This window comes from Mandrillus leucophaeus, unplaced genomic scaffold (assembly GCF_000951045.1).
Source record: "Mandrillus leucophaeus isolate KB7577 unplaced genomic scaffold, Mleu.le_1.0 Scaffold147, whole genome shotgun sequence".
In the NCBI taxonomy this organism is placed as follows: Eukaryota; Metazoa; Chordata; class Mammalia; order Primates; family Cercopithecidae; genus Mandrillus; species Mandrillus leucophaeus.
The window spans coordinates 3,871,173-3,883,074 of record NW_012101443.1 but is presented as its reverse complement, the minus strand read 5'-3'; the positions used below and the strand labels follow the sequence as shown (position 1 = coordinate 3,883,074).

General features: G+C 38.2%; 1 protein-coding gene across 1 annotated transcript in view; it reads right to left on the bottom strand.

The window, feature by feature from the left end:
- The window catches only part of EPSTI1 (epithelial stromal interaction 1 (breast)), a 120,935-nt gene that overhangs the window by 4,034 nt on the left and 104,999 nt on the right, over positions 1-11,902 (bottom strand). The window contains exon 11 of the mRNA XM_011974630.1: positions 5,218-5,317. Within this exon, the coding sequence (XP_011830020.1) occupies positions 5,218-5,317 (100 nt within the window). The remainder of the gene's footprint in view (positions 1-5,217; positions 5,318-11,902) is intronic.

Sequence of the window (11,902 nt, the reverse complement as noted above, 5' to 3'; positions counted from 1 at the left end):
CAGATGTTTTAAAATTTAATGTAGGTACGGTTACTTTTTTGGGTTTTTTTTCCTTGGTTTATACCTTGGGTCTTACAAAATCCTTTCTCAGCTCTATTTTATAAATAGCCTGTCTTATTTTCTAAAATGTAAAAGTCTTCCCTCCTATTTAGAAGCTTTAATCCACTTAGAAATGTTATGAATTATGTCAGGACCTAATTCCATGTAAGTACTCAATGGTCCCAACAGCATTTGTTGAAAAGTCTGTTTTCCCCCAGTGATGTGCTCTACCCCTTCTGTCATACAAAAAAATTTAAAAATTCAGAAATGTTGGGTGTGCTGGTGCCAACTGCATACCGCACTAAATACACAATTAAGTTCCCATCTATACTTCTTTGTCTTTAGGAGTGAATTGGTTACTCTTGGTTCTTTGCTTTGATTACAATTTATTTGAATCTATAACTTATTTGAGAGCTCATTCCTATCGATTAACAAGGTATAACTCTTCATTTATTTATTCCACAGTATCTTTCTACAAAATTTTAGAATTTTTTTTCTTTTTTTTCTTTTTTTTTTTTTTTGAGAAGGAGTCTCGCTCTGCCACCCAGGCTGGAGTGCAGTGTAGCCATCTCAGCTCACTGCAAGCTCCGCCTCCTGGGTTCATGCCATTCTCCTGCCTCAGCCTCCCGAGTAGCTGGGACTACAGGCACCCGCCACCACGCCCAGCTAATTTTTTTTGAATTTTTAGTAGAGACGAGGTTTCACCATGTTAGCCAGGATCATCTCGATCTCCTGACCTCGTGATCTGCCCGCCTCAGCCTCCCAAAGTGCTGGGATTACAGGTGTGAACCACCATGCCCAGCCAATTTTAGAATTTTTTAAAAAGGGTCATGCATATCTTTGATTGGATCTTTTAATTAGATTTATTTATTCCTAATGTGTAGAAACGTAGTTTTTACATATTGATCTTACATCTACCAACATTGCCAAGCATTTTTTCCTTCTAATAATTTGAATGTAAATTCTTTTGGATTTTATGTAAATAATTGCATCATCTGTGATTTATAAAGGTTTTTTCCCCTTTTTCAATCTTTATATCTCTTATTTAACAGAAATATTTTTAATGTTTTTTTATTATTATACAGTTTTGATCCCTTTATGAGGCAAAGAAATTTCCCTTCTATTCCTAGTTTGCTGGAAGATTTTACCATAAGTATTGTAATTTAGCAAATGCTTTTTCTGTACTCATTGAGATGATCATATGGAGTTTCTTTTATAATTTATGAGGTGAATTATCTCAGTAGGTTTTTTGTTTTGTTTGCAATAAGCCAAGCTTGCAATTCTGGCATAAATCCTATCTCATCAGGGTATGTTATGCTTTTTCATATTTATCCTGTCAAAATCTTGTGATTGTTTTGAATCTATGTTTATAAGTGATACTGAGTCTATTTTTTTTCTATACAGTCTTTGTCTAATTTTAATTCAAAGTCACATTTACCTGCTTAAATCATTTTGAATAATACTTCTTTTTAATCAGAAAAACTTTCTAGACATTTGAAATAATTTGTTCCTTGAAAGTTTAATAGAATTTTGCTCTAATATGTATAGGCCTGGTCTTTGTTTAATGGGAAGACAGTAAGACATTGCTGTTGATAGTGTTTGTATCACTTTGCATGTCCACCAATGAGTGTAAAGTACCCTTTTCCCCACAGCCTTGCTGACAGAGTATATCGTCAATCTTTTAGGGTTCTTTTTGCCAAATAATTGACAAGAAATGGCATTTTGGTCTAATTCTTTTTCAAGTCTGCTTGATTGTCTTTCATTGTCTCTTATTTTTTGCTCATTATTTCAAATTCAATTTTTATTTCATCAAATGTTTTTTAAATTCAGTATCTAATCATTTTAGCACATGAAATCATCTGGCCCTCAGTCTGTCTGTTGTGTTTGTGATGTTGAATCACAACCACTTGTTTCCTTGCGTGTGCGGTAAGTTCCAGTTATTGTTTTATGCCTGGGATACGTCAGTGAACACAACAATCCAATGGCCCCGCCCTTGTAGAACGTGGAACATACATCAGTCACCACAGGGAGAGGTGAAGAGTAAACAGTCAACAAAACGTACAAGAAATTATGTTTTAAAAGTATGTTAGAAGTTGAAGAGTGCTATAGAAAAAGGGAGGGGAGCCTAGAAAGGGAACTGCAGGAGCCAGAGTGAGAGGACAGGTAGCAGCTTTAACCAGGATGCCAAAGTAACCTCACTGAGATCGTGGAATTCAAGAAAGTAAATGAAGGAGGACAAACCATATGGATATTATGGAGAATAGTATAGACAGAGCAGCCAGTGTCTCAGCAAGAAAGCTGGTGTGGCTAGAGAGAAAAATGAAGGAGAGCCAGAGGCCTAAGAAGGGGTCTGGATCATGCAGCACCTGGTAGACTGCTGGAAGGACTTCGGCTTTTACTAAAAGTGATTTGGGGGGTGGTGGAAGCCATTGGAGGGGTATTGCAGAGACAGAATCTGACTTCTGTCACTCTTGTATTGAGAACAGACTGTAGGTAAGTAATTGTGGAAGGAAGGAAACCGTCTAGGAGACTACTACAAGTATCTGGATGAGCACTGAGAGAGGCTGGAAGCAGGATAATGATGATGAGGATGGTGAGAAGCTGTTGAATTGGATGTATTGGGAAGGAAGAGTCAAGAGGATTTGTTGATGGCTAGCTGTGTGGGTGTGAGAGAGAGACTGCACCATTATGGAAACAGGAAAATGTGCAGATAAAGCACTGGGGTAAAGGGGATCAAAGGTTAGGTTTTAGACATGTTAAGGCTGAAATGTGTATTACATACCTTGGATAAGTAGAGATGTGTTGGGTAGGCAACTGGGTACACAGGTCTGGAGTTTGGAGGAAGGGGTCTGGGCTTGAAATAGAAACTTGGGAGTCATGAACATATAGCGAGCATCTAATTTCGTAAGAATGAAAGAGGTCATCAAGGTATTAAGTGAACATCAGTTCAGAAAGTGGTCCAAAGTAGATCCCGGAGGCACTTCACTGTTGAGAGGGCAGGAAGATGCAAGGAGTTCAGCAAAGAGGAATGAAAAGGGGTTATCACAGAGGTATATGAAAACCCAAGAGAGTACAGTGTCCCAGAAGCTAAGTAAAGAAACGGTTTCAAAGAAGAGGGAGTGATTCACCGTGACAAAGAATGGTGAGCAGTCAAAAGATGAAGACTGAGAAATAATCGTTGGATTTTGCAATGTGAACACTTTTAGTGACCATGAAAAGAACATTCTTTTTGATGGGTAGATTCTAAAACCTGGTAAGAGTGGGTTTAAGAAAAAATAAAGAAATTAGAGATAGCAAGGATAGGCACCTTTTAATGTTTTAGTCTGAAGGAGGACAGAGAAACAGGGCAGTAGCAAGAGTTCGGAAATGTGCTATCAACAGAATTGATCATTGATTTATATTTTATGCTGATGGAAGTGTTCTAGTTGAGATGGAACATTCAGCAATTCAGTAGAGAGGAGAGAGTATTATTAGAACAAAGTCCTCCAGGAGGTGGAGAAGATAAATCACAAAGCAAAGCAAGTACAGAAGTGCAGATGTCTGGAGGTCAATAGAGGTGAAGGTGGGCGCCTGAGGAACTTCCCAGATGTCTCTTGCTGCTTCTTTTAAGTAAGGAAAACACTGATAAGCCCTGTGGTCTTGGATATGCCCATCCTACTAAAAATTTCACCCAATCATCCTCGCTATTACATCATGAGAAAACAATGCTCCTCTCTTTGATCTGTGAGGAATCTAAGCAGAGATTTGTGGCTCACTAAGGCCTGCCAATAGTCACTGGTGAGCCAGATTGCCACATCCTCACGTCCTCAGAAGCCTATGTGATATCCATTTATGCCCTCCCATCATCTTCCCCTCAGCCCCAGATAGATACTTTCTAAGTTTTAAGAGCGGTTCCATAGAGAAGAAATGACAACCATACAGCGTGTTTCCAAGCCCTGACAAAATCTAAATTCCAATCACGTTTCACAACTAAGTTATACAAGCTTGGATAATGTCTTCAACTCACAATGGCCCATTTTCCACATGAGTCCTACTCACATATTGTTACAAGACAGTATGTGTACATTGCATCGCACAATGCAAAGATCCTGCATTTCAGTTATTTTCTCTGTTCCATACTGTCCCTATTCTGAATGCCAGAGTGTAACAAATGAGCATATATTAGGGATAAATAGACACATCCAGGAAGCGTTCTCTGCAAATTTGCTTATGTTCAATTATCTTAAATATGTATACATTTATAAAATGCATTCATCAATTTAAACTACTAGATTACTAGATGTCTTTCAAAGGTACATGCTATAAGATTTCTAATAGATTGACTTCTCAAACATGATCATTGGTCCGTCGAGTATTTATTAAAGGAAAATCTACTCTAGACTTTCTAGGTCAGCAAGCACTTGATTATTTTGTTGTATTTTTACCAGTTTACAGATTTCTATCTGATGTGTGTGTATATAAAGGGAGTGAATGTGAGAGAGAGAAGGCAGTTATGCACTTGGACTTCAATTAAACTGTAAGGCCTATGGTCTTCAGTTTTTGATTTTATACACATTGCAATCCTCACAATTATATATATTCCAAAGCTTTGGTGCTTGTTCAATAATATATCATGCACAAAAAATACATTAAACACATATTACAACACAGTTGCAAGGTTTTCATCACAGAAATATGTAAGGATATTTCATTTTTTAAAAGTGCCTTTTGCTATAGGGTTTTTAAAAAATCATTTTGTAGTGAAAAATTAACTACTGGTTTCTTTGATGTGTTAGTTTGACCGAAAGAATGTATTACTAGAGAATGCTTATTATTTTTATAACCATATTTCATTTAAAATCTTTCTGAAAAAAAAAAGTTCATTTGTTTTTTTGTAGGTCTGGGCAAAGGATGATAAAAAGCCTTAGAGTCCAGGCAATCATGCTGAAAACACAGGGCAGGTGTCATTTTTTATTGTGATTGGCCAGAGCTGAAATCAGGACTTTCTCCCTCTCTCAGAAGCTATAGTGGAATTTACAGTAATCCCCCTGGCTGACTGCCCATCACACTGCTGAACAGCATAACAACAACAAAAACATAATATCTGGGGAGAAGGCCAAAACATATATTAAAAATTCTCATTGTTTTTATTCTTCAACATTCAAAGATGATTTTTTTAAGAGAAAAGAAAAAACTCACCCAGCTGTTACCGCTATTCATATTCCAACAGCCTCCAGATTGCTCGAGGCCACCTGGTTGACTTTTGCCTTGGAGTCGGTCCAGAAAAGCATTATTTACCCTTTAAAACAATGAAAAATGTGTGTGAGTAGAAAGATTGCTGCAGGGCTGAGAGATTTCTGAGAACCTAATGTGTTGTGTGAACTGACCGTGGGGATAGCTTCCTGGCTTCAGCTTAGAATAAATCTACAGAAACTTCTCTTCATACTAAACATATGACACGCTATTAACCGCTCTTTACTGGAGATAGTGCCAATCTTGGCTCAAGCCAAAGGGGGTATGAATTCTTAACCTGAGAGTTTCAGGCACTCATCTCCTACCAGTTCAGCAAGACCCTAGTTCAAGAAAGAAACTACAGCCCTCAGAGTCATGCCAGGTATGAACCTCAGAGGCTGGAGAAAGACAGAAGCCTCAGCACGAACCAAAACATGAAGAACCACCAAAGATAGCTCTATGGCATTATTGCTGCAAGATAGATGTCCTTCCCATGTTCCCTGCACTCCACTGCCAGTCTTGCTAAAGTAAACCCTACACATGAAAAGCAGAAATGGAAGGTAGTAGGGTGATGGTTATATTATTCTATTTCTGGAGCTCGCTACCTGGTTGTTCACTTTATAATGAATCATTATAAATATCTGCTTTATAGAACTTTCTGTGTTTCATATTACAATTTTTAAATTTAAAATAATAAATCACAGGTAACACCATGCTCTGAGTTGCCCACGTATGGCTGAATAGAGTCAGGGACTTGGAAGCTGAAGAAATGGCACTGCAATAGGTACCCTATAATATCAACAGATTATTTAGGAAGTGCAGAAATAATTGTGTTTCTTGGAAGCAGAAACACAACGCCTGGTGCATAGCAGCAAATATACATTTATGGAAGGATGGAAGGCAGGAATCAGTCACAGGGGCCTCTTGTTCAGTCATGAAGATAAGCAGAATGTGGTCATGGTGAGTGGCTACAGGCCGGTGACTGGGGAGGTTTGGGAACTTTGAGGAAAATAAACGCTGGGTGGCAAAGTCAAAGGCTGGAGGGGGTTTTTGTCTGTCTGTGCTTGCTCAGTGCTAGCTAAGATGCCATCCGTGTGTGGGTTCAGTTGCTGTTTCTTAACAACTCTAGGCCCCATCGGGCTGTGGTTCCACCTCAGCTATTGTAAAGCTTCTTTCCTGTCTTACCATAAAATCCATCCAAGTGCCATATTCTAGTCAGCCTGTTTCACTGCCAAGCTCCATGTTTAAGTCACCTTCTCTGAATCTGTCAGTGTGCAGATAGAATAGTATCCAACTTCGCTGGAGACTTGACTATCAAGAAAAGGAAAATGACCCTGCTCCCCATTAAACAACACAACCACTGGTATCCTGGACTGCCTACATGCCTGGGGCTGTTCTTATCCAGTCTTTTTTGTCATTAACAAAGATGGGCTTTCATTCAGCATCCTCCACCCCACACCCAAACCACTGCAAGGCTTGTTAGCTCTACCTCCTGAACACATCCTAAATTCACGCTTTCCTTTCCATGGATACCATTCTAGTTTAAATTACTATCTCCTCTTCACCTTGCTAGTGCTTTCACTCCCACCTTCCGTAATCTAGTCCCCATACAACAACCTTACTAGATTATGAAAGAAATCTTGTCTTCCTTTAGCTTAAAATTCTCCCATGACTTCCCATTGGTCTTAGAATAAAACTGGCTTATAAAATGTTGTGTTATCTTGCTCCTGCCTACCTTTCCTCCCTCACTGAGTATTATTCTCTTCTTCACTCACTATAATCCCATCACATGGGGTGACGTGTGGTGGCTCATGCCTGTAATCCCAGCGCTTTGGGAGGCCGAGGCGGGTGCATCACTTGAGGTCAGGAGACCAGCATGGCCAACCTGGCAAAACCCCTATCTCTACTAAAAATATAAAAATTAGCCCAGCACAGTGATGGACACCTGTAGTCTCAGCAACTCAGGAGGCTGAGGCAAGAGAATCACTTGAACCGGGGAGGCAGAGGTTGCAGTGAGTGGAGATGATGTCACTACACTCCAGCCTGGGTGACAGAGCAAAACTCTGTCTAAAAAAATAATAAAAATCAAAAATAAAATGAAATAATCATAAAATCCCATCACTTGGGACTCAAAAAGTCCAAGCTCATTTGCACTTGAGAGCCTCTGCGCTTGCTTCTCCCCTGTTCGTAGGCCATCTAAGTCCATGCATCTGCCCCCAGTCTCTATGTGGCTGGTTCTTCCTTTTCCTTTGATGTCACCTCTGCAGTGAGGCTTTCCTAAGTAACCTATCACCTCCAGTTTCTTCCTTAATATCCCCTTGTGATATGGTCCTCACAGTACACATCACCATCTGAAATAACAGTGCCTTTGATTGTGGACTTCCATTTCTCTCCTCCAGATTATAATTTCCACATGGTCAGGGACCCCTTCTGCCATGTTTTGCCCTATTCCCGGGACCTAGAACTAAACCTTTATGGAACATGACCTGATAATGTAGTTACTGAATGAACAAATCTTCCTGGCACACATTCTTCACCCTGAAAACAACATGGATGATGAGTGCAGACTGCAAAACAGCTCACTGGCAATTGCTCTTAATTCACTCAAACCCTGCGAAGACCGATGCCTTGTCACGAAGACATAAGGTAATGTGATTCACTTTTGAGCGTCAGTTACTAAGAGGACATCAGAGTGGCTGAGCACTCTTTGATGCTATAGGAGTGTCCTCAACTTGCCTATGTCCATGGCAGTGTGAGTCAGCCAGAGATAATGGGGGGAAAAGAGTTTGCTTCTCTCAATTCCTATCAAGAATCTAAATGGGAGGGAAAAGAACCAATTTCTATTTTTGTTGAATAGTTTTAGAAAGTGCATACATGCTCCTGCGGTCAAAGTTGTGCTCTGGGTTTTCTTCTGAGGGTTAATTTGGATAAAAACTATTATTCAGGGATGCTTTAAGTTTGAATAAATCAATTCAGTTCATCCCAGTTTTCACCTCACGGCCCAAATCCTTTCAAGTCCTTGACCCCCATGCTCTCTCGTTTCTTGCCAGAGTTTCTACTTGTCTTCTCCTACTCAAATACTTACAACGGGTCAGGTCCAGGTGCACCCAAGCTCATTACAGGTTCATTGAAAAGCTTGTCAGGAATCTCACAGCTTTCTATTATAACACTCAGAGTTGAGTTTTCTGCAATGTGAACTTTTAAACTGTAGAAAGCACGTGGTCTTTTTGATGCCAATAAAATTGTGCCTCTGGAGAAAACCTAATTTACATCCCCTACACATATACTATATAGCTTGTGGTGTTGCCTTGAGTAAGAATGGACACAGCTATTTTATTAAGAGCTCATTGAATATGTATTCTCACATGATAACATGGGAAAGCTCATGGCACGCTTTAAAGGCAATACAAATGTAAGCTCTTTTCAAAAATTGATGAAGAGCATAAAATATATATTTAATAACTTGATCAGAGACTTCAAAACTAATTACTGAGTTTATTATCTAGAAAAATCTCTTATTGGATTAAATTTGGAGCTATACATTTATTGGATCTATTTAAGTAGAATCAAAAGAAAGAGAAAATAACATATAGAAATTAAACAGCCCCACCAATATTTAGGTATTCAATAATATGGAAATAAAGAATGGGAGCCAAGATTCCTATAACAAAAAAGTTATCTTTTCCACCTCTAATCAAATAGCTTGGGTGTTTATTAGGTGCCCATCAAAGATAAATATTTTAGCAATGGAGCCTATTAATGTGACACATCACTATGTTTAAGATGCTTAAAGTCTTACAGTTCAATTAATCCTCAGAAGTCCAGAGAAATAACTGGCTACTACTGGCAATCAGTTTATAAATACAATATCAAGTGTTTTTTTAAACAGAAAGTATTTTAAAGAAAAAATAGGCCAGGTGCGGTGGCTCATGCCTGTAATCCCAGCACTTTGGGAAGCCGAGGCGGGCGGATCACCTGAGGTCAGGAGTTCAAGACCAGCCTGGCCAACAGGTGAAACCACATCTCCACTAAAAATACAAAAATTAGCCGGGCATGGTGGCATGTGCCTGTAATCCCAGCTACTCAGGAGGCTGAGGCAGGAGAATCACCTGAACCTGGGAGGCAGAGGTTGCAGTGAGCCAAGATCCCACCACTACACTCCCGCCTAGGCAACAGAGTGAGACTTTGTCTCAAATGAGAGAGAGAGACAGAGAGAGAGAGAGAGAGAGAAGGAGGGAAGGAAGGAAAGAAAACAGTAATAAAATGACAAAATTATGGCCTACTTTATAATAAATAGTTAGCATCCTTCCCCACCACCATCTTATCCAACAATGTAGCCTAACCAACATATCAGAGTTTTGATATTTCCTTAAATAAGAGAAAAAATATATAACTCACATTTGTAGTTTTAAAACTATTTTGACTGGACTATGGGAACAACATAGTCCAGTCAAATAAATGTGAGGCCGCCGCCCACAGTTAGAGGCACCATCAGAATAGGGCACTTCCACTGAACGCTTTTTAAAGTCTCTCATTTAGAAAATGAAACCACCATAACTTAAAAACACACATTAGTGACAGTGAGAAGGTTAAATACATAAAAGAAGCCATTCACTATCAAAAGAATTTGTTCCTTTACATTGTGAAAACCCTTACATTCTTCTCCAAGATACTCAAGTACACCCCTAATGAACTCCAACAACCCGTGTCTCCCCTAGAAATCTTAGCATAATAATGGCAGACAATATGGTGCTTATTAGCACTGTCCCAACAGTAACACGATATTTTACTAGGTATTCTTAAGTCTGACATTAGGATTAAGATGGAGAGTGCTCAGACTATTTGAAAATTACTTAATGGTTCTAAGATTTTTTTCTCTAATGTATTTGTCAATATTAAATAACTTTAATGAGTTTTTGTCTGAGCTTTTGTACTCAAGTATGGGTATCTGACCATCTATATTAACGTAATTATTCTAATTAAGTCTATAAATGGTACAGCATCATCTCAAATTAGGATGCTCTGTCCCATGGAAGGAAAATTAAACCTACCTTAATTGAACACACAGCTTAAGAACATGATTCAGTTTCCTAATGTGAGTTTATGCCACCTATCCAAGAAAATTGGATATTTGTGTGCATGCACATATGTACACGTGTGTGTGCTCATATATGTAGCAGTTGGCATACCTCATACATATATCACATCTCAACAACAGATTTAAATGTAATACACATTCCAAAACCATAATAAAAATGTTACTGTAATGTTTTCCTAAAACACTGTACAAACTTTGTAGGTAATTGATTTAACCAAGGATGCTTATTTTATTAGCCAGTTATACCTCCTGTGTTCAGTCTGCTGGACTTTGGCTCTTTTTTCCTCTTGCTGCTGCCGCTTAAGTTCCAGTAATTCACTCTAGGAACAATAAAAGTTTTAAAATATGGTTTTCAATTAACACGGTTGTACAGAAGACACCCAAATCAATTACATATTTAACCTCAACTGGTACAATATTTCATTTTTGAAACTTTTACTTAAGTACTATTTGGATGTGAAATTATTTTCTTATATACGTAGGTAGCAAATAACTGTGGCTTAGTCAAAGAGAATTGCTCTGTGAGTGTAAAATTGCTAGATTAAAAGCCAATGTGCATGGTCAAGATACTAGACCAATAGGTACAACACAAACAGAGAGAAATACAATGTAAGTCTAATTCATCTATGTCTTACAGAGAAAAACAAATCAAATTAGTTCCTTCAGGAATATCACACAATACTATTTCTTGGTATTTCTCTAGCATTTCTTTCCTAATAAATTCATAGCAACTTACAAATAAATATTGGACTCAATCTTGTAGTACAATTCTCTTAATAAAACATTCTCTATCCTGGAGAATAAGCAATCACCTATTATTGGTTAGTTACTTCTTAATACCAGCAGAACTTTGAGATCTCTGGAGGAGATAGTTTGCTTCATATAAATCACATTATTATAACTAAATCTTTAGCTTCCAACAGTCTGCTTATCTTCTGGGAAGATGCAACTTAACTTCCAGACCCAGTTACTATGTTTACAGTATTATACCAAAGAACCAATCCCAGGATTTCTCTAATACCCAACTGTCTACCCTAAGGCAGAATAAATTTTAATCCCATTTCAAAGACAAAAAAAATGCAAAGAGAAGAAAATTATTAGGCCCAAGTCATATACCAGTGCCTGAGTCAGAGAGACTTTCTGGTAGAGAAAATACTGTGTCTTAATCAACACATACCAATAAAAGGTTGCTATTGTTGTTTTAACTCCCAAACTTCCTTGATGAAAAGTATACAAAAAACTCAGCGTTCAGGTTGACATTTTATTAACTTTGTTCAAAGATCCTCTAATATTCCACAGTCCCCCAAAATAAAAAGACTTGTTTCTTATACTGTGATATTCCAAATAAATTGCTCATCAATCCCTAAAGCACATTACTTAACTCTAATTCCTACATAACACCAAGGGGAAATCATTGAATAATATTTGAGTTTTTGAATCAGTGAATAATATTTGCCCACTCGATAAGCATTTATTATGCACCTAGCTGCCAAGTTTTATGCTCAAGTCTCACTCTTGTACAACAGGATCGTTTTTTTAGTCTACCAAGTATTA